Source organism: Carassius carassius, chromosome 19 (assembly GCF_963082965.1).
Source record: "Carassius carassius chromosome 19, fCarCar2.1, whole genome shotgun sequence".
Classification (NCBI taxonomy): domain Eukaryota; kingdom Metazoa; phylum Chordata; class Actinopteri; order Cypriniformes; family Cyprinidae; genus Carassius; species Carassius carassius.
Window position 1 is genome coordinate 3,943,304 of NC_081773.1, and position 23,335 is coordinate 3,966,638.

The 23,335-nt window shown below is 38.2% G+C and overlaps 1 protein-coding gene across 1 annotated transcript; it reads right to left on the reverse strand.

Annotated features, from left to right (window-relative positions):
* Positions 1–2,856: 2,856 nt before the first annotated feature.
* Positions 2,857–17,316, reverse strand: LOC132094644 (serine/threonine-protein kinase 24-like). Its single transcript, XM_059499315.1, has 11 exons — positions 17,272–17,316; positions 14,300–14,530; positions 13,503–13,559; positions 11,410–11,518; positions 11,121–11,278; positions 10,591–10,776; positions 9,823–9,965; positions 9,609–9,729; positions 3,278–3,355; positions 2,999–3,129; positions 2,857–2,923 (listed from the first exon to the last, which is right to left on the reverse strand). The coding sequence occupies exons 1-11, from the start codon at positions 17,290–17,292 to the stop codon at positions 2,905–2,907; spliced, it is 1,254 nt and encodes a 417-aa protein (XP_059355298.1). The 5' UTR covers positions 17,293–17,316; the 3' UTR covers positions 2,857–2,904.
* Between the last annotated feature and the right edge of the window lie 6,019 nt (positions 17,317–23,335).

The window sequence follows — 23,335 nt, forward strand, 5'->3', positions numbered from 1 at the left end:
CACTTTGAGGTGATATTTTGCCAAATACATGGGTTCAAATGTTTGTTCTTCTTCATGGTGCTTAATCAGTTTAGGACCTTATTTGGTCTTTCTAATACAAGAGCCCTTGGCGGCAAGGTTTCAGAGTACAGTAGAGCTGGCAGATGGAAGGAATGAATGGCAGGAGAGTTGAGTTCAACTGAAATAACCCTGCGTTTGTTTTGTGGACATTTGGTGCAATTTCTATGGAGAATGGTTTGTGCAACCTGATGGTTCTTCTCCAGACTTCCACAGAAGTATCAGGTTCAAACTCAGCCATTTTTAGTCACCGTCAGTCAGCCTTATGCCACGTGGGACCTATGTTCCCTGCAGATTTAATTTTCTCTCATTTTAAGACCGTAAAACCAAGGTTTTTGGTAGATTTTAGACACTGAACGATTATCTTATATATTAAGTATTAATATTGGAACCGATAAGTATTGGAACCGATGCATTTAGTGGCATACTGTTTGGTAGTTTTAATGGCTATCAAAATTCTCGTGATTAATCATTTTGTATTGATTGATGTTGTGTATCTGTGGATGAAGAGACTGTGATCATGTGCAACAGTATTTTTGATAGCTATTAAAAAATAAGTCAGTGGTCGCTGAACGATGTAAAACCACAGCCGTGACCCTTATGCACTTAGTCTAATCCAATCTCACTAGTCAGAAAAGAAAAAAGAATGGGTCTCATTCATGATTAACCATTCTTATGTAATTACATTTAGTAAATTCTAAAGAAAGACCAGTGACAGTTTACGCAAGAATGGTTTTAAAAAAAGATCATTCTAAAAAAATTTAAAAATCAAGTTCATTCTTGCATAAACTGAACAGTTCATAAAACTGCTGTTACATAATTTTCACACTGAATGGAATCATTTGTAAAACAGTTATAAATTGTGGCATTGAACTGGTTTAAAACCACTTAGATTGAATCATTAGTTGAATCATTCTTGTACAAGTTGACATTATATTGAATGCAACCGCTTGCGTAATAATGGTTTTATGATGATTTACACACATTCTGCTCAGCTTCATGAAAGAGATCATTGTGTGGCAGAATGATCACAGGCATACTGGAGCCGTTAGTTCGTTTGGAGGCATCCTTGAGTAAGTCAATCATTTAAAGTTCATTTGTGGTGACAAATCATTGTTCACTTTCACCTGCACTGTGTTCCACAGGTTCAAAATTACTTTTCAGTCACTTGTGCAAAAGAGTTGTCCATCAATGTCCATCAGTTGTGGCAAAAGCATTTTTGTTCCTCTAACGAGCTGAAATGTTGTGTGCAGTCCAAGTTTTTACTGTGTTACTACTGTGTGAATGACAGCAGGTCTGCTGCACAGAGAAACCCCCAGACAAAAGTCGCTTGCACTCTGCGTTTAGATGGCTGACTGATTCCTGTACTCACTGAATGTACTGTAGAACTGTTTTTACAACTCATAGGATAAATCTAGTCACCTTTTGTTATTGGTCTTTAATTTGTCTAAGGTATTTTTTTGTATACAAAAGTTTACATTTTTATGTATATTTTTCTTGTGTAAAAAATTATGTAATATGTGTATAAAATTGTATGTAATATCTGTATATAGAGTGACAGATTTTGATCTTGTTTTGGATGTAAGAATTAAAATTGTGTGAATTTGTTAGATCGTTACAGTTGTGTCTGAAAAGGGTGATGGCAGTGAACACTCAAGAGTTGTACATTAGTCTGGATTGAACTTTAGCACAGATTTATAGTCCTACAATCCCATAGTCTTAAAATGCTGTTATCATCCAGGTGCAATCAGACGTGCTGTAAAACTGAATCATTGCAGATACATGAAGGACAACAAAAATGGTTTACAGCTAAATGAATTATATAAAGGATTTTACACAGAATGAGATCATTCAAAGCTCAAGTGTATTTTTTACATTTATTCATTTAGCAGATGGTTTTATCCAAAGCGTCTTACAGATGAGGACAATGGAAGCAATCAAAATCAACAAAAGAGCAATGATATGCAAGTGCTATAACAAGTCTCAGTTAGCTTGACGTAGTACACGTAGCAAGATTTTTTTATTTTTTATTTTATAGTAAATAAAAAGAAAACTGAAAAAGAATAGAGAAAGCTAGTGTTAGTATATATATATATATACATATACATATATATATATACATATACATATATATATATACATATACATATATATATATACATATATATATATAACAAGCAGTAAATGAATAAATGAGTGCAAGGTTTTTTTTTGATGTTGAAACTATCTCCTGTTCTGCTTTGTACAGAATCAACTATTAAGGAGATTTTTTCAAACCTATATTTTTGTTATTATGCTATTCTAATTGCTAGTGTTTTAAATATTACACTTCAGCTTTAAAATTCAATTAGTTTGCTGTACTCTAATAATCATAAATGAGTTAAATGTTCCTATAGGAAAAAACTGACCATAAAAATGAAAACCATGGCTCTCTTCCTAAATTAATCTTCATGAGCATGTTAAGCATGGTGCTAAAATAAAGATAAAATAAGCAAGAAACACACACAAAAAAAAAGCCCTCTAAGCTGAGACTAGCCACAGCATAGAATAGAATTAGTAGGCAAACTTGTACAGATACGGTATAAAATAAATCAACATTAAAGAATTATAAATATGTTAAAGGGCAAAAAAAGTGATTTTAATATCACAGTCTTTTTTTCAAACATCTTTAAGAGCAATGCTAGCAAAAGGACAATTGTGTCAATACTGTAAATCACAAAAGTGATTAATTATTACACAAATTACAGCTCTGTTTAAAAAAAAAAAAAAAAGTATTGATATACACAGACCCCTTGAGATAGAAACCCACAGAAGAAAGAGTCTTTATGCAGAGGCATTGAGAGTCAGTCAGTGTTGAGAGGAAAACCTGTGAGGCAGAAAACACATCAGACTCTCACCAACTTACACGTATTGGGCAGTGAAGGCAGGGTGCTGCAAATACCTCTTTAATCTCTGTACCACCCTTGTCACCATTGAGTCAGTGATTTCGGGACATGTCTCTTCAGCCAGGAGCATGGCCTGCTTCAGCTCCTCTAACACCGCCGGCTTATAAACACCTTGCTTCTGCTTCAGCTGACAGAAGAACAAACGTAAAAATACATACAGCATTGTTAGTTCATTATGCACTGACATTCATTTGCCTGATCAAGTTCCACTCAAGGTAAACATCAGCAAATACATTATACGTAAATTGGAAGGTTAATCTGGATTAAATTCTTACCTCTGCAAACAATGGTAAAATAATAGAGGACTTAGACTCTTTGCTCTTGGGCGGAGGCTTCTTTGTAGTCTCTGGCACCTAAACAATGAGAGAAAGGCAGACGTTTGTTCTTCCTGTGATGTTTGTACTGGCTACTGTATACAGGGCACCATACAGACTTTATTAAAGAGTTTGCTGATTTTACATCCGAGTTAGTTCTGGCTGCAGATAAAGTTTTAATAGTTGGTGATTTTAATATCCATGTTGATAATGAAAAAGATTCGTGGGGATCAGCATTTATAGACATTCTGAACTCTATTGGGGTTAGATAACACGTCTCAGGACCTACTCATTGTCAAAATCATACTCTAGATTTAATACTGTCACATGGAATTGATGTTGATGGTGTTGAAATTATGCAGCCAAGTGATGATATCTCAGATCATTATTTAGTTTTGTGCAAACTTCATATAGCCAAAATTGTAAATTCTACTTCTTGTTACAAGTATGGAAGAACCATCACTTCTACCACAAAAGACCTTCCTGATGTATCCGAATTCCTTAGCATATCATAGAGGTATTTCATATTGCTTGGCGGGAAAGCAACCTATCCTACAGAGAAGCATTAAAAACGGCTAGATCCAATTACTTTTCTTCTCTTTTAGAAGAAAACAAACATAACCCCAGGTATTTATTCAATACAGTGGCTAAATTAACTAAAAATAAAGCATCAACAAGTGTTGACATTTCCCAACATCACAGCAGTAATGACTTTATGAACTACTTTACTTCTAAAATCGATACTATTAGAGATAAAATTGTAACCATTCAGCTACAGTATCGCATCAGACAGTGCACTATAGACCCCCTGAGGAACAGTTCTCTCTCTCTCATTCTCTACTATAGGAGAGGAAGAATTGTATAAACTTGTTAAATCATCTAAACCAACAACATGCATGTTAGACCCTATTCCATCTAAGCTCCTAAAAGAGGTGCTTCCAGAAGTCATAGATCCTCTTCTGACTATTATTAATTCCTCATTGTCATTAGGATATGTCCCCAAAACCTTAAAACTGGCTGTTATTAAGCCTCTCATCAAAAAACCACAACTTGACCCCAAAGAACTAGTTAATTATAGACCGATATCGAATCTCCCTTTTCTGTCCAAGATACTAGAAAAGGTAGTTTCCTCACACTTATATTCCTTCTTAAAGAAAAATGGTATCTGTGAGGATTTCCAGTCAGGATTTAGACCGTATCATAGTACTGAGACTGCTCTCCTTAGAGTTACAAATGACCTGCTCTTATCATCTGATCGTGGTTGTATCTCTCTGTTAGTGCTATTGGATCTTAGTGCTCCGTTTGAGACTATTGACCACGACATTCTTTTGCATAGACTAGAACACTTTGTTGGCATTAATTGTAGTGCATTAGCATGGTTAAATCATACTTATATGACCGCCATCAGTTCGTAGCAGTGAATGAAGATGTATCATATCGATCACAAGTGCAGTATGGAGTACCTCAAGGCTCAATACTAGGGCCGCTACTCTTTACGCTTTACATGTTACCCTTGGGAGATATCATCAGGAAACATGGTGTTAGCTTTCACTGTTATGCTGATGATACTCAGCTCTATATTTCTTTACGGCCCAGTGAAACACACCAATTTGAAAAACTAATGGAATGCATAGTCGATATAAAAAACTGGATGACGAGTAATTTCTTACTGCTAAATTCTGAAAAAAAAACAGAGGTGTTAATTTATAGGACCTAAAAACTCTGCATGTAATAACCTAGAACACTGTCTAAGACTTGATGGCTGCTCTGTCAATTCTTCGTCATCAGTTAGGAACCTCGGTGTGCTATTTGATAGCAATCTTTCCTTAGAAAGCCACGTTTCTAGCATTTTTTTAAAACGGCATTTTTCCATCTCAAAAATATATCTAAATTACGGCCTATGCTCTCAATGTCAAATGCAGAAATGTTAATCCATGCATCTATGACCTCAAGGTTAGATTATTGTAATGCTTTATTGGGTGGTTGTTCTGCATGCTTAGTAAACAAACTACAGATAGTTCAAAATGCAGCAGCAAGAGTTCTTACTAGAACCAAGAAGTATGACCATATTAGCCCGGTCCTGTCAACACTGCACTGGCTCCCTATCAAACATTGTATAGATTTTAAAATATTGCTTACTTCTTATAAAGTCCTGGGCCCGGTTCCCCAAAATGTTCTTATCGCTAAGTAGTTCTTAACCTATTCCTTAACCTCTCTCTTAACCTTATGGCACAATTCCCGACACGTTCGTACGCTAAGTATATCTTCTGTAAGTCACACTTTCATAAGGTTGGTCTGGACCAATCGTAAGCTCTCTCTTAGCGTTGTTTGAGCTCAAGACACTATTTTACAGCAGTCTTTAGAAATCAGCGCAGCAGAGTACAAGTCAAACTATGGTATTTTGACAATGTTGTGGCTCAACAATGATTTTATGTTATGGACAGTTTAAGACTCATAATAAATTATGTTCGCAATGGATACAGGCCTATTTATGAAGTTGACTTTATGTGGTATTAGAACTTATATGGTGGTAATTAGCCTAGGCTTTTTCGTAATGTAATTAAAGTGAATTGGCAATCACTTTTGATAATTAAAATCTGGCAAACAATTTGGCTCTAAATGGCTAAGATCTATAAATGGGTAAGCATGGTGGTGTCCAGTAAGCGACCAACTATGGCAGCGATCCAACGTGTCCTTGTATTGAATCAAAGACGGAGCCGGACGCGGAGCCATTTAGTCCATGTCAAAAAAAATTTCCGGCAAAACTTAAGCCCTTTTGACATTTTGCCTGATGTGGCGCCTCCCAAGACAGCTCATTATGGAGCTGCTGGACCTTCTCAGACCTGCGCTTGCCAGGCTTACGCGGCGGAATTGTGCTTTAAGCCCTGAAGTCCAGCAGCTTGCAGCGCTACTTTTTTTTTTTTTTTGCTACAGAGAGATTCATCCAGGTCGTGGGAGAGGGCTACGGCCTAATCACAACCTCGGTGTGGAGGTGCGTCCACACTGTCACCAATGGCCTTCTGCGCCATATCTGGGATTACATCCTGGTGGATGGCACACTCATCCCTATTGCCAATTCATCAGTGATTGATCAGGCGTAGGCTACTTATCGTGAAAAGGATACGCGGCCATAAACGTGCAGGCTATAGTGGACCATAGGGGTGTGATCTCTGACCTGGACCTCTGTAGAGAATCTTGGTGCCCTTTTATTTATGTTGCTTCCCCACCATATTCTGTATCTAACTCTCTCTCTCTGTTCGTTGTAGATAGGTTGTAACATAGGTTTTATTGAAAACAATAACCAATGGCAATCAATACCGCATTAAACAGAAGTAACTGCAGCTGCTTGCCAATCAATTCTGATTGTAAAGTACCTTACCATTAATATAAAAGTGTATTATATAATTTTTATAAGTCATTAAACCCATGTCAAGAAGCGGCACAAGTGGCAGAACGGAATAAGGAGGGTGGATGATAACGCGAGGGATACCCGGTTTGTCTAACCGTCACAACATATCGTGTGAACATATTAGGTCTACTGAAAATTTGATAATTTAATTTATAGTCTATATTCTACTAATAACTTAAACTATGTTTAAATAAATGTTACTGTAATAATTTGAGGTATGTTTCATTTACATAGAACGTGTTGTCTTTCTTAACGCTGTATTGCACCCTTGAGTGAAGTGGAAAATCGATTCCTTAGCAATCGATGCCAACTAATTCAGCACCTTCACTTGGGACAGTGCCTTTGTAACGTCGGACGTAAGAGGCAGCGTGCTAAGAAGCTTCCTTAGGGGGGACTTTGGGGAACACACTTAGGAACATAAACAACTTTGGTAAGATGTATCTTTCGAGGTCTTCTTAGCGCGCTAAGAGTGAGCGTTATCGGGGAACCAGGCCCTGAATGGTTTAGCACCTCAGTATTTGAATGAGCTCTTGTTACATTATAATCCTCCACGTCCGCTGCATTCTCAAAACTCAGGCAATTTGATAATACCTAGAATATCAAGATCAACTGCGGGCGGCAGATCCTTTTCCTATTTGGCGCCTAAACTCTGGAATAACTTACCTAACATTGTTCGGGAGGCAGACACACTCTTGCAGTTTAAGTCGAGATTAAAGACCCATCTCTTTAACCTGACTTACACATAACACACTAATATGCTTCTTATATCCAAATCCGTTAAGGGATTTTTAGGCTGCATTAATTAGGTAAACCGGAACCGGGAACACTTCCAATAACACCCGATGTACTTGCTACATCATTAGAAGAATGGCATCTACGCTAATATTAGTCTGTTTCTCTCTTATTCCGAGGTCACCTTAGCCACCAGATCCAGTCTGTATCCAGATCAGATGGTGGATCAGCACCTAGAAAGGACCTCTACATCCCTGAAAGACAGCGGAGACCAGGACAACTAGAGCCCCAGTTACAGATCCCCTGTAAAGACCTTGTTTCAGAGGACCACCAGGACAAGACCACAGGAAACAGATGATTCTTCTGCACAATCTGACTTTCCTGCAGCCTGGAATTGAACTGCTGGTTTCGTCTGGTCAGAGGAGAACTGGCCCCCCAACTGAGCCTGGTTTCTCCCAAGGATTTTTCTCCATTCTATCACCAGTGGCATTTTGGTTCCTTGCCGCTGTCGCCTCTGGCTTGCTTAGTTGGGGTCACTTCATTTACAGCGATATTGTTGACTTGATTGCAAATGATTGCACAGACACTATTTAAACTGAACTGAGATGACATCACCGAATTCAATGATGAACTGCCTTCAACTGTCATTTTGCATTATTGACACACTGTTTCCTAATGAATGTTGTTCAGTTGCTTTGACGCAATGTATTTTGTTTAAAGTGCTTTATAAATAAAGGTGACTTGACTTGACGTGCAGATCTGATGTACACAGTACATGTTTGAATATCTGTGCTCAAATAAACTTTCCCTCGCACTATTTTTTTTCTGCTTTTTTGGAACAAGAGTAGTCAACACATTTAAAAATTATATTTCACCCAGAAATGAAAATTGCTGTCATTAATTACTCACCCTCATGTTATTCCAAACCTGTAAGTCCTTAGTTTATTTTCGGAACACAAATTAGGATATTCTTGATGAAATCTGAGAGCTTTCTGAATTTGACCCTCCATAGGCAACAGTGATGCGCAGGTTGATCCGAAATGAGCGGGTGCCTGGGGTATTCTTGTAGCTTCGTAACATTATGGTTGAATCACTGATGTCACATGGACTATTTTAACAATGTCCTTACTACCTTTTCTTGGCCTTGAACGTTTAAGTTGCATTGCTGTCAATGCAGGGTCAGAAAGTTGTCAGATTTCATCAAAAATATCTTAATTTGTGTTCTAAAGATGAACAAAGGTCTAATGGGTTTGGAACAACATGAGGGTGAGTAATTAATGACAGGATTTTCATTTTTGGGTGAACTATCTCTTTAACTATCAACATTATCCACCAAGCTAGTTCCCAGTGACTGATAAACTCCATCAGGACAGTCCTTTGCCCTGATCCTCTTTGTGATTTTCAAGGACAGGATCTCAAAGCACAACCGGGAGTGAAGGGTGTGCAGTTTGCAACCGAGTGGATGCAGGGAGGATGAGGGTCAGCACCTCCAAAAATCTGAGGATGTGGTTCCCAGTTGGAAAAAGGTTTTCCCACTTTGGTTAGGGAGTGATTTTCTCCTGAGGGCAGTTAAGATCGTTAGATTTAAAGGTGGAGCATTTCAGTGCCGACAATAATGCAGTTGTTGTACAAGACCGTTGCGGGAGTTAAGCCAAAAAGTGAAGCTCTTGATTTACCAGTCAATCTATGTTCTGACCCTTAACTATGGTAATGGCATTTGGGTAATGACCAGAAGAATGAGATCGCAGATATCACATCCCGGAGACATTCATTGTAGAGCTGTCTCTTTCTATAAACCAGTTGATGTGGATGTCTCCCAATAAAGGTGTTCCAGGCATGTCCAAATGAGAATAGAGCCTGGGGAGACCTCCATGTTGGAAGGCTTGGAAATGTCATGGTATCCCCCAGGCGGAGCTGTGGAAGGAAAATGATATATTGGGGGCTCTACTTGGCCTGCTGCCATTGTGACCTAATCCTGGATAAGCAGCAAGAGAATAGACGGAAGGATGAGCCACTAACATCCAAAAACCACTTATTTTTTGTTTATCATTCCAAACCCAATGAACATATTTTTCTTGTTAATTGTTCTTGAGGCTGTCTTACAAACAAAAATGATCTGCTTTGATATTTTTGTACAATGGCATATGTCACCTCTTTGTGTGGTTCTTCTTTTATTACGACTCCATTCTGATTCACTGTGGGCTTATGTCCTATGACAGTGCCAAAGATCCAGTCATCAGCCACAGACTCTCCAGATGCTTCACCATCATCTCTGAAGACACATACACACAATATTTTCTCAGTGAATAATTAATTACATTATTAATATAACTAAATGTGCCAATGTTTTTTTTACGATTCTTACGATTCAGAATCAGAGCTTGACTCATTGCGGGCCTGTTTTTCTTTCCATCTCCTGTACTTGTCGATAAGATCCACCAGGAATGATGGCTTCTTGGCATATCGAATTATAAATTTGTGTTTCAAAAGCTCTTTAGCTGTTGGCCTCTGGCAGAGACAATACAGACATTGTCTTTTGATTATACATTACTATATACATCAGGGGTGGGCAGCTGTGGCCCCCAAGAGCCAGTCGAGGGTCAAAGCAGTCCACCACCGCTATACATACAAAAATCCAAAGACTATTTTGCAGAGTTACTCAAATCCAGCTTGGCAGGCCACTGCTCTGAAGAGTTTAGCTACAACCCTTATCAAAGACACCCGAGCAAAGCCAATCGAGGTCTTCTGACATTACAGGTAGGTGAGTTTGTCTAGGGCAGGGGTCTCCAAACTTGGCTTTGGAGGGCTGGTGTCCTGCAGAGTTTAGCTCCAACCCTAATTAAACACATCTGAACCCTCTAATCAAGGTCTTACTAGGCATGCTAGAAACTTCCAGGCAGGTGTGTTGAGGAAAGTTGGAGCTAAACTTTGCAGAACAACGGCCCTCCAAGACAGAGTTTGGAGACCCCTGGTTTAGGGTTTGACCTACAGGGCTGGATTTGAGAAACCCTGCTTTATCAGTGTTGTTCAGTCCTGCTCCTGAAGAGACTACCTTCTAGCAAAATGTAGCTCCAGGTCTAAATCAGCACACCTGGAACCTGTAAATCCCTATAAACATGCAAGCAGCACTTACAAAGTTGGGGTCTTTATTGAGACAGGCATCTACAAATTCTTTGAGAGCTTTGTTGTGGTTTCCATCCAGTGTGGGTGAGTTTTCCTTAGGGATGAGAAATAACACCTTCATGGGGTGAAGATCAGAGTGGGGTGGCTCTCCTTTTGCTAGCTCGATTGCAGTAATGCCCAATGACCAGATATCTGCCTGCAAAACACACACACCTAAGTGACCTATTCTACTTGTGCTAAAATGTGCAATGTGCTACACAAATGTTGTTGCCCTTGTTGATAAATAATTATATAAAGACTCTGGATAATAACTTTAAATGGAGCTTGGTGTTTCCTAAAGATCAAAAGGCCTATCAAAGGCATACAAAGTACGGAAAAGAGTGGCTAAATAAGACATAGCCAACACTCCAGCTGGAGAGCTACCCCCTGGAACTGAAGTCTGCATGAAGGTAGAAGAGCAGGTTGGTTGGCCAGCTACTGACCCATGCCAGGCTATGATTAAAAATTTGTTAAGTACATTACATAGTGAATGGATCTGACCTTTGAGTCATAATCTGACTGTTTAATGACCTCTGGTGCCATCCAGAATGGAGTGCCCACAAACGTGTTCCTCTTGATCTGTGTGTCTGTGAGCTGCCCGGCCACACCAAAATCAGCTAGCTTTACATCACCCTGCTCTGACAACAGGACGTTAGCGGCTAGAGAAACACACAAACGCAAATCACATCATGATTTGAGCTTTTTCAGAACCTAAGTGCTATCTTGAAATGCTGGAGATTTTTTTATAGATTTCAGTGGAAGAAAACTGTAGGTAATATGTAACATGTACCTTTAACATCTCTATGAATTTTCTTTTTGGAGTGCAGGTAATCCAGACCTTTCAGGATCTCTCTGAGGACGGTGGCGATATGGGACTCATCAAGAGCTCCAGGTCCCAGCTGTAGAGCAAAGGACAAGCCTGTTAGAGGAACTTAAAGGTGTAGGGCTCTAAACCTCTGTAAAAACATAAGTATAGTTATATACTACATGACTATAACTACACTAATTCCTCCCATCAACTCTAAATGATGTGGCCTAAATGATTTGTAGTCCTCCTAGAGCAGGGCTGCTCATTTTCGCTCCTGTAGATTTAAAGGGTTAGTTCACCCAAAAATGAAAATTACCCCATGATTTACTCACCCTCAAGCCATCCTAGGTCTATATGACTTTCTTCTTGATGAATACAATCAGAGTTATAGCTTTCACGATCTTGAGCATTCAGGGTGGCATACCAATGGATGATAGAACGGAGGCGTAGCATTAGTCCAGTGAGAATAGGCTAGTCATGCGAGAACCAAGTTCTGTTTTCAGCAAAGAAGTCTCCTCTTGGCTTATATTGAAATCCTCAGACATTTTCCTTTACAAACCCTCGTTTTGTACTTCTAATTAATCTGTAACCAGTGTTTTGTTTTGCTCTCTCCTCTGTCCTTCTAAATTCATCTTTGCATTTGCCTACGTCATCCGCTGGATGTCACTCTCACTCGCACATCTCGGAAGCTAGAGATTATGGTTCATAACATTTGTAAATCTTTATATTTTTCTTATACAAACACATTGCTATACTTCAGGAGTCTTTTTTTTAAGGAACACTCCAGTTTTGAAATTATGCTCATTTTCCAACTGCCCTAGAGTTAAACAGCTGAGTTTTTACCATTTTTGAATCCATTCAGCCGAACTCTGGGTCTGGCAATAGCACTTTTAGCTGTAGCTTAGCATAGATCATTGAATCTGATTAGACCGTTAGCATCTTGTTTAAAAAAAATATCAAAGAGTTTTGATATTTTTCCTATTTGAAACTTGACTCTTTTGTAGTTACATCGTGTTAATTTGAATTTTGTTATTATTATTTTTTTTTTGTGACTATTTTCAAAAATTTCAGGAAACATATTAAACACCAATGCCCAAGAGATTTGCAACTTTAAAGTCTACAAACAAAATGTATCATAATTAACAAATATAATATTGCTTAAAGGTACAATTCTTAAGATATTTGCAGTAAAATATCAAAAAAACACTATATATTTTGGCCAGCTGATTACTAACAATATCTCTAATGTTTTCAACTACTTTTAAATCATGAGAAAATTCCCATCCTAAACAGTGACACAGGGCAGTGCAGTCGCCTGTCAATGATGTTAGTTACCCTTTGTTACCGCCTTTACTGATGTAGAAACCACATGACAACAGTGTCGTGGACAAATGCGGAAGTAATATCTAGCGTCCAGCAAACCACTAGCTTGCTTCAAGCAGTTCCTTATTTACTTCTTCTTGCACGTTTTATGGTGGATTGTGTTACTTATTTATGGAACATAATTGCTGTTTACCGTCTGCCGCTGGTTCTGTCGACAAGGACAGCTCCCGTATATGTAAGTGTACGGGCCAACCAAATGACCCAAGAAGAGTTTGGGACAAGAGGAGAGAAAGATTGAGGATCAATATCGGTGTTGCATTTTCTAGATGGAGAGAGCTTCGCGACAAACTTCAACTAGAAAGAGATGCTGATCTTTGCATTGACTTTGTATGTAATCTACTCACGCAAATCGTTGAACTCGATTGTGAAACTATTGTGTTTGAATGTACACGAATGTATATATTTGTTGAACACGTGGTAATCATCTGATTGATGGCAAAGAGCGGGTGGGTAGAAGACAACAAATCCCATCATTCCATTGATGATGCTCCTTAGCATCATCAAACCACACGTTTGTTATTGTTTTGGTCGTGCGCCCTCTAGTGGCAGGTCCTACAACCTGTACCTTTAACAGCAACTTGCAGAAATATGCTTTTTTTATATTGTTTTAAATTATAAACTTTTAACTTTTCCAGGTTGTCCTAAATATAGACTGTACTAGACAATAAAGTTAAGTAAATACAAATTCTCACCAAATCCAGAGCAGACCCCCCTGCTAAATATTCCATGATGATCCACAGTTTTGTGTCCTGCAAGAGATACTGAGTTATTATGTCAATATTGTCTTGGTGTCTAACAAGCTGCAGTCATTTAAAAATGACCTAAAGACCTAAGAGCTAAATGACCAATTTTCTGGGAATGTCACTCCATCCAGATGTTCCCATTAGCTGTAAATCAGGAGTAGCCAACCCTGTTCTTGGAGGACTTCCTGCGAACTTCCCTGCTCCAACACACCTGCATGTTATTTTCAAGTGATCATGAACACCTTGATTAGCTGCTTCATGTGTTTGACTAGGATTGGAGTTGGAGCTCTGCAAGATGCTAGCCCTTCAGGAGAAGGGTATCAGATCACAAAACGACTTAGGTGTCCTTGAGCAAGGCATCGAACCCCCAACTGCTCCCCGGGCGCCGCAGCATAAATGGCTGCCCACTGCTCCGGGTGTGTGCTCACAGTGTGTGTGTGTGTGTGTTCACTGCTCTGTGTGTGTGCATTTCGGATGGGTTAAATACAGAGCACAAATTCTGAGTATGGGTCACCATACTTGGCTGAATGTCACGTCACTTTTTTTTCACTTTATAAGTACATCTCAATGTTCAAGATACATATATAAACTCTACTTCTCCCAAAGAAAACATTATCAGCCAAAACAAGTTGGGACCTCTGCTATCCCCAAATACCATACAGCTTACATCTTAAATCCAACTTAAGTCATCATAAGCTGACTGATACACATTAAACTGCTTCAGGGAAGCAGTACATGGGCCTCACCTTCAGATAAGAGCCATAGTATTTAGTGATGAAGGGGCTGTCACATTGGCTGAGGACTGTGATCTCCTGTTGGATGTCTTCCACTTCATCTTCAGCCTCCTCCAGGTCAATAATCTTTATAGCGACCTTCTGTTGCGTGTGATTGTCAATGCCTTTAAAGACCTCTCCAAACGACCCCTTCCCAATCCTCTCTTGCTTGGTGAACAGTTTCTCCAGGTCAACTTTTAAACTCTATAAAAGAAAGAAAAACTAATAAGAAGTACTCTAGTTAGTTGTATATTGAAAACATTTACAAATCTGGAATTTGAAATGCTAGAAATCCTTTGAAAGGAAAAAAGTAAATTATAAATTGTGAGTCAATACAAACAAAAACTAGACCATTGGGCCTCAAATAGTGTCAAACAAACACTATGGATCACATACAGTTGGTGTAGATATGGCAACAATGCAAGTCAACTGAACCGGCATCATTTCTCATCTGCATAACACCCAAAGCCCATTTCTGTCAATAAACCTGAAGAAAAATCTATGTCTGACATTGTCTGTTTTAATGGCTTCCTGAAGAATCCCCAGGTGTCTATTATAAACTTTATTATGAAATGCACAAAGCCAATTATGCAAAGGTTTAATATTAGAGAGGAATTCAAACACTGCTACAGTTACCAGATGTTCAAATAAATCTAAATTTCATCCAAATAAGTCTTGCAATTCTCTTTGCTGGAACGTGGCGGGGGCATCCTGCATTCCCAAAGGCATTATTTCGTACTGGAATACCTTAACTTTAGTTTAAAACATTATTGAGGCACAAATGATCCAGAAATTTGGCAGCATCGAGCCTTATATAGTCCTACGAATGCTTACATATTCTTGTTAATTGAGGCAGTGGTTGCCAAGTTAATGTTTTGACAATAAGAAACTTTTAGCACAAAGCAATGACAAGCACATTTTGACTGTTTAAATGTTAAAGCGGTCATATTATGTTGATTAAAAGAAAATTATTTTGTATATTTGGTGTAATTGTGTTTATGTGGTTTAAGGTTAAAAAAACACATTATTTTCCACATATTGTACATTATTGTTTCTCCTCTATGCCCCGCCTTTCTGAAACGTGTTGTTTTTTTACAAAGCTCATAGGTCTGAAAAGTAATGTGTACTCTAATTGGCCAGGTATCCATTGCCTTGTGATTGGCCGAATGCCTCAAGTGTGTGATGGAAATGTTACGTCCCTTGTCATACTGTGATGCGTGTCCTGGTCAGAACACTGGCGAGACAAGACAAAAACAATAAAACCCATTAAAAGATGAGCCATTTGTTGCATCCAGTGGGGACATAATTACGGATTATAATGACTCATTCTGTGTTTTTTGCCACGTAAACACATAACCATGTCTGCATTTGTGATTGGAGAAACGACAAACAACAAGCTCTACTCTACACCAGTGGTTCTCAATTCCAGTCCTTGCGACCCCCAGCTCTGCATATTTTGCACATCTCTTTTTGGTAAAGGTGCAATAGAAGATCTTTGAAAACGATAACATTAACCTGATAGCACTGAAAGCGAACGTCCCACCCTCCCTGCAATCGCCACCCAAAGCGACGCCCCTGAACGCATTTATGCTTACAGACCAGAATACGAGAGACAACATTACTACAGTAGGCTACATCAGCAGTTCCCAATTCTGGTCCATGTTTTGAAGTGATGAAAACCCCTGCTCAGGGAGTAGGGAGCAATGAACATGGTGTAGGGATCATATCGATTGGAACAAAGTTAATTCACGTAACTCGAGTTGGCCATCCAAATCGGGTGTGTTAACTAAGTGAGACATGCAAAATATGTGTGCGAGCACTGGAATTGGGAACCGCTGAGCTACATCATGTGTCATTAACCAGAGAAAACTTTAAAAGTACTACAATATCAGGAAGGAAGGTTGGTGATGTTTGTCTGCCATTCTAGCTCGGTCTGCACAGCGTGCATGAATGCAAGGACAGAAATTGAGAACCGCTGCTCTACACTGCTCAAAACTCACGTTTGAATCATCAGTGGCAAATCCTTTACATATGTAAATGTAATTACAGACTGGGAGTCAGAACAGCTGGCATTGTAGTCTATTCTCCCAGGATCAGGAAACATAAAATGCGCTGCACACTAAATATTTGGGTTAAACTATTCTGGTTAAGTTGTAAATACAACTTAACCACTGATTTCTAGTTGTGACCTCTTTTGGAAGGCCAAACAAAGTATTTTTGCTTTCAAAACGAAAAAAAAAAAAACGTCACCACAACATGGCGCCAACGGCAACAGCGAGAATCAAACTTACGCCTTCTTACTTTGCGTTAACATTTGAGTGTTGTTATACAAATCTTCCCACACTGTGATGTAGATATGTGGGGGCGTGTTAGAACGAGCCGTTTTAGGGGGGTGTGGTTGACTCTCAACTTTTATAAAGAATATCTCTTTGGGTTTGAGACTTTATTCTTTGCAACTTTACAGATCTTCTTCATGCACCAAGAGCTTGTAACACTCCAAAGAGAAAGGAAAACTTGAAATAGTATCATATGACCCCTTTAAAGAAGTTTATGCAGAAACAGAAGAGAGATACACAGCTAGTCTAATCGCTCACACGTCATTTACAATAACCACAGTCATGGCCTTTCCACTAACAATGGCACTTTGGTCATCAAATATTAAGTGACGTTATGAAAAAAAGAAAAAAAAACCTTGGGTGGAACTGAAATTATACTAAAATTACAAACTTCTACTGTGGCAAAGTCACTGGAAGTAATTTACTTATAGAATGTTTCTGCTGGTAAAGCAATTTTTCAACAGCATTTTTATCTTATTTTTTACAAATATTAACTTCACACACTTTACAAATTCCCCACTTGTCTGGCATCAGACCCGTACTGTAAAAAAAAAAAAAAAAAAAAAACAATAACCAGAAAACTCTCATTCACACTCAAACACACAGTACCTTTGATCCTTCAGTGTCCATGACTATGACTGCTGCTTCCTGAATATGCTGTTCACACTCATGTGTTAGTCAGTCCATCAGGGCTCTTTATCATGTGCGTGTAATGGGGCGGTGACATGGCCACTCTCTACCACAGTAATGGGTCAAAGAGCAGAATGCCTCTTCTTATGATTATGAATACAGGTTAAATACAAATCGGATTCCAAAAAAGTTGGGACACTGTACAAATTGTGAGTAAAAAGAGGAATGGAATAATTTACAAATCTCATAAACTTATATTTTATTCACAATATAATATAGATAACATATCAAATGTTGAAAGTGAGACATTTTGAAATGTCATGCCAAATATTGGCTCAATTTGGATTTCATGAGAGCTACACATTCCTAAAAAGTTGGGACAGGTAGCAATAAGGGGCCGGAAAGATTAAATGAACATAAAAGGAACAGCTGGAGGACCAATTTGCAACTTATTAGGTCAATTAGCAACATGATTGGGTATAAAAAGAGCCTCTCAGAGTAGCATTGTCTCTCAGAAGTCAAGATGGGCAGAGGATCACCAATTCCCCCAATGCTGTAAGGCAAAAAACAGTGGAGCAATATCAGAAAGGAGTTTCTCAGAGAAAAATTGCAAAGAGTTTGAAGTTATCATCATCTACAGTGCATAATATCATCCATAGATTCAGAGAATCTGGAACAATCTCTGTGCGTAAGGGTCAAGGCCGGAAAACCATACTGGATGCCTGTGATCTTCGGGCCCTTAGACGGCACTGCATCACATACAGGAATGCTACTGTAATGGAAATCACAACATGGGCTCAGGAATACTTCCAGAAAACATTGTTGGTGAACACAATCCACACGTCACTTGCAGTCTTTATTTTTTTTTATTTTGTTCTATTTATTGATAACTTTTTGTTTGAATCTCTCAACATTTTACAACAGTAGCCAGGTGGCGAAGACAAGAAAAAATAAACTAAATTACAATGTCACTTGCAATCGCTACTTGCACTCTCCGCCACCTGTGACGTCACTTGCAATCAACACAAATCGTCCGTGTTGCCAATGGAGACAAGACGCTGTGGTGGTGATTAAACGATTAAAACTAAATCAGTAGGCCTACTACTATAACGTACAGGGTCCTGCACGAAAAAGACAAAACCGGCAAACCCGTGGCCACAGAACAGCAGAATATGAACGCAATGCACAAAGTCTTTCGTTAAGCGTTTTCCTCCTTTAGAAAAAAACAAACACTTAATATGGCATAATGTATAAATATACGTTTAAGTTAAATTAAAATACCAAATTCTATATATAGTTATTATTTAATGTACAGGCAAGCAGATGGCTATGAACACAATGGGCAAACGTTGTCCTCCCATACAGCAAAACGCTTAATGTGGCCTAATAACAGACTAAGATGATAAAGACAATTCAGTAGGCCTAGTCTATATGTCTTGTTGTTGACTCAACGTATATACAGACCAGCAAATATGAACGTGCATTATGAAATGCATTAAGTGATTTTAAAAGGATCAGCTCCGTACAGGCAAGCAGACGAGTACAGAACGCAGTGCGTTAAATTGTACATTAAACGTTTTCCTCCAATAGAAAATCATTATAAATAAAACACATAATGTAGCTTATCATCTTAGTTCATTATGCAACATTTTGCGGTATTTGAGGAAAATACTATATACATATTAAAATAATAAACTGTATATTTAATTTGATATTTTAATAGCATCTTAATACATTAAGCCATGTTAAGTGTTTATGTTTTTCAACGCATAGCGAGAGACTTTGCGCAAGCGTTCATATTCTGCTGTTCCGGCCACGGATTTGCCGGTGTAGCAGTCGATTCCGTTCCCCTCGGAATGTCTGTTTCCCCTCGGGTTGCCAGGTCCGTGTAATAAACCCAACCCAATAGTTAATCAAACATTTTCCCAAAGTAGCCTAAATTCCGCGGATTTGGCAACACTGCCGCATGCCAATACACCAAACACAACTGGATGTAAGGAAAGCAAATAGGGACACATTTCTTGCTACACTGCAGCATAGTAACATGATTCTCACACTCCCGTTTATGTTCTATTTTTTTTTTATTCATCTTGCAGTTGTTCCTTTATTTTTGTCTTATGTCCGAGTTTTTGCAGTTTAATTTTTCCATTGCAAATTAGTGTGATCTGTCCATGCTGACGTCCAAACTCAGGGTATTATATTACTGTTTCCATATAGAGCAACAATACATTTTAACTAATATTCTATTTCATTAATCTGTTTACCTTCTTACTGATAACAGTGGAGTATAGTTCCTCATATTTGTCAAACCTATATGAGGAAATTCTAAATTACAAAACTCTAGGTGTTTATCCACTTGTCTTAAAAAAAAGAGCAGAAATATTTCACCTGCAGATGTTCCTCCAGTTTCCAAGTTGATGGTAAGCAAAGTACTTTAAGTGATAACTTCTCTACACTGACACAGTTTCTTAGTAAAGTGAGGTATAGTGATACACCAAGTCTTGATAATAACAAATAGTCAGTTCTTGTCAAGACATTATACTTAACTGACTTAAAGCAACTAGCACATTGACAATGACCTGTTTTCTAATTTCAGTTTATTCCTTCAATTGGGCCTTTAGAACCTCATTGCAGGTTATTTGTTTAGATTTTAACAATAAAGCTATTTCAATAGATGGCAAACTTGATCACATCTCCTCAGAAAACAATGCAAAGTTTAGAAGAAAAGTGGCTGCAGGACAAAAAATTTATTTATTTTATTTTAGAATTAGAAAAAAGCAAGCTTGCCATTTCAGCTAGATTCTACTGGCCTGGAATGGGGGTGGACGTTGATAAATGGTTCAAAAGGCTACTAAATATTTTCCTTTTTAACATTGCTGTGAGACACAAACTGATTATGTTAACAGCAAGGATGAATTTAGTGGGAAAAGTCACCACCAGGACCAACAATGTAAATGAGTACATTTATTGACCATTACACAAAATAGCCTATGCTATTCTGACTAAATATGAGTTGTGTACTGCATTACTTTATTTCACAGGTTTGGGGCAAAAAAAGATCCTTCTTTCAGACCAAGGCACGGAGTCTGTTAACCAGGTTTATAGTTTATTGAATAAAGGGAAAAAGATCACTATGAATTAAAATTTTCATGTGTGCATAGGGTTCTGATTTATACACAACATTTATGGTTCATTGTATACACACCACACACAAATATTTTTTTAAGCTTTCAGTGCATACATAAATACAACAACAGCAAAGCATATAATAAAAAAGTAAAAATAAATAAGCATAAATTAATAAGTATACGAAAGTATAAAACAGAATAGCCAAAGCCTCAAGCATCACATTGAAATCGATAATAAAAAAAAAAAAAAAGGAAATCAATTTCAAGTTGAAAAACCTCTCGTCTTAAAACTATTTTCAAGTTTAGGATTTAGGACGGTATTTTTTACTATTTGACTTGCCGTACATCCAGTCGTGCTTCTTGCGCACGCTAGTTCTGATCGTACGTATAGTAGCCTAACTCGGCTACTACGCAAGAATTGTAGTATGTTTGCGTAAAGGGGAACAGACATTCCGAGGGGAACAGAATCGACTGCTACACCGGTCTTGTCTTTTTCTTGCAGGACCCTGTAGTTATAGTACTAAATTAGTTTTAATCGTTTATTCACCACCACAGCGTCTTGTCTCCATTGGCAACATGCACGATTTGTGTTGATTGCAAGTGACGTCAGAGGTAGCGGAGAGTGCAAGTGGCGATTGCAAGTGACATTGTAATTTAGTTTATTTTTTCTTGTCTTCGCCACCTGGCTACTGTTGTAAAATGTTGAGAGATTCAAACAAAAAGTTATCAATAAATAGAACAAAATAAAAAAATAAAGACTGCAAGAAACGTCGCTAGCGGAAGTGCAAGTGTCTGTTACACCATAGACATAATATACGTAGACGCCTCATAGACTGACGCTGCCTATTGGAGCGGACGTATCAGCGCGGCGCCATCTTGGATGGGTCCCCAATGCGCCGCCCGCCGCATTTATTTCTACCGAGGAAGGTGTATCCTCAACTACAATGATCATAACTCCCCGAGTTTTTACCGGATTTTCACACGGTTTGGTTTGTTACAAACGGCAGAGACTTAGTTATGATACAGGACGCTGTCACACATTGAAAAATTCTGCTTTCATGTTGAAAGACTTTGTATTACGCTCTTTAACAAAGACATATGGTAGACTATGGCACATTGATAAATGTATAAATGAATGAATTTTATATTTTAATAAAGAAAAAAGTTTGATTGTTCATTTGAATTTATTTCTCTCTCACACACACAAACAATGGCATATTGATAAATGTATAAATGAGTGAATTTCATATTTTAAAGTTTGATTGTTATTTTGAATTTATTTCTCCCTCACACACTCACACAGGAATATTGATAAATGTATAAATGAATGAATTTTATATTTTAATAAAGAAACAAGTTTGATTTTTCATTTGAATTTATTTCTCTCTCTCACACACACACATATACACTCTCACACACTCTCACACACACACGCACACACTATCACACACTCTCACACACACTCACACTCACTCACTCACTCACTCACTCACTCACTCACTCACTTTCTGTAACACATATACGTACAAGCTTCCCATATATACTGTTCCAGCTCAGATTTTTTTTTAGATTAGATTAGATTCAACTTTATTGTCATTATGCAGAGTACAAGTACAGAGCTAATGAAATACAGTTAGCATCTAACCAGAAGTGCAAGAATATAGTGTTTTATATACATAAAAGTGCAGAGTAAGTGAAGCTATGATATACAGAATGTATAGTGGAATTACTATATACAGTATTGAGCAGAGTATGTACAGAATATAAATAGGAATGCAAATGTAGAGATTGTATGTACATTATGAACAGAGCAATGTAGGATTATATATGCATTATGAACAGCAGCAATGTGAGAACAGTGATAATAAATACAGTTGGATGAGTGTGTAAAAGTATTGTTAAACAATGTATTACAGTATATACAGAATAACAGTAGTGCAATGATGTTTTCATAGAAATAGTTTACTGTGCTTTGTACAGTAACAGCTTTAGGCAGTTTACAGTAATAGCTAGAACAGTGTGCAGTCTGTGCAAAATATGATTAGTGCAAATGCATGTGTGTAAAGTACAGTGACCAGTGCAGTAAAAGAGCAGGTGCAGGTTAGATTGGTGGTGTGGCGTTTAAAGGCCTAAAGTAAACGTTATAATTCCAGGTCATTCCAGCATCTTACATTACCCTGTCAGGCTTGCAACTGGGACTGGGGAGCTAAAATCCTTTAAAAAGAACTGTTTTGCACAGCTTCTTGCGTATGCTTGCACTCTGTAACTCCAGGATAGTTAATTTTGCGATGTGGTGCAGCCTTACTTTGTGAAATACAGACACCACAAATGACACAAGCATAAAATGATGGTTCTCAAAAACAAAACCCTCCCGTCTTATAGCAACTTCCCATTGCCTCCTCAAGCCTGTATCACTGGGAAACCTTGTGTGTGAAGAGAGAGAAAAAAACAGCAAGAGATAATGAGAGAAAGTTACCAGTTCCTGCTGAACGTTAAACGTAAGTAACGTTAGTTACGATGACATAATTGTATAAATGGTAAAATAACCTAAATTATTATTCAATCTTATTCAATCTTAGTTGTGAAATGTAATCCCATGCGATCTGGTATCAATAATGCGTCGGTTATTGCAACCATAAGCTGCACAAAATACGGGCATAATTGCTCGCTCTCCGTTGACTCCGATTGACTCTGGTGCTAGCGTTGAGTGGAGAGACCCAACCAATATGGCGGCGACGCTGGATCACGCTCCAGCACATCATGAGACGTCTACGTATATTATGTCTATGTGTTACACCCCTACCAGCAGTAATTTTCCCCATCCAGGTCATGATGTCAATTTCTCTGTCAGCCCACAGAGCTAATTTAGCATGGGTTATGTTTGGCAAATTGGACACCCATTTTGGTCATAACAT

Excerpts from the sequence above, each read along its gene's own strand:
- LOC132094644 (XM_059499315.1), bottom strand. The coding sequence starts at position 17,292 with ATGGACACTGAAGGATCAAAG. Across the intron at positions 9,730-9,822 it reads TCAAGCTCTGATTCTGAATC|AGATGATGGTGAAGCATCTG; the intron begins GTAAGAATCGTA and ends ATGTGTCTTCAG. Across the intron at positions 3,130-3,277 it reads TTTTACCATTGTTTGCAGAG|CTGAAGCAGAAGCAAGGTGT; the intron begins GTAAGAATTTAA and ends TTCTTCTGTCAG.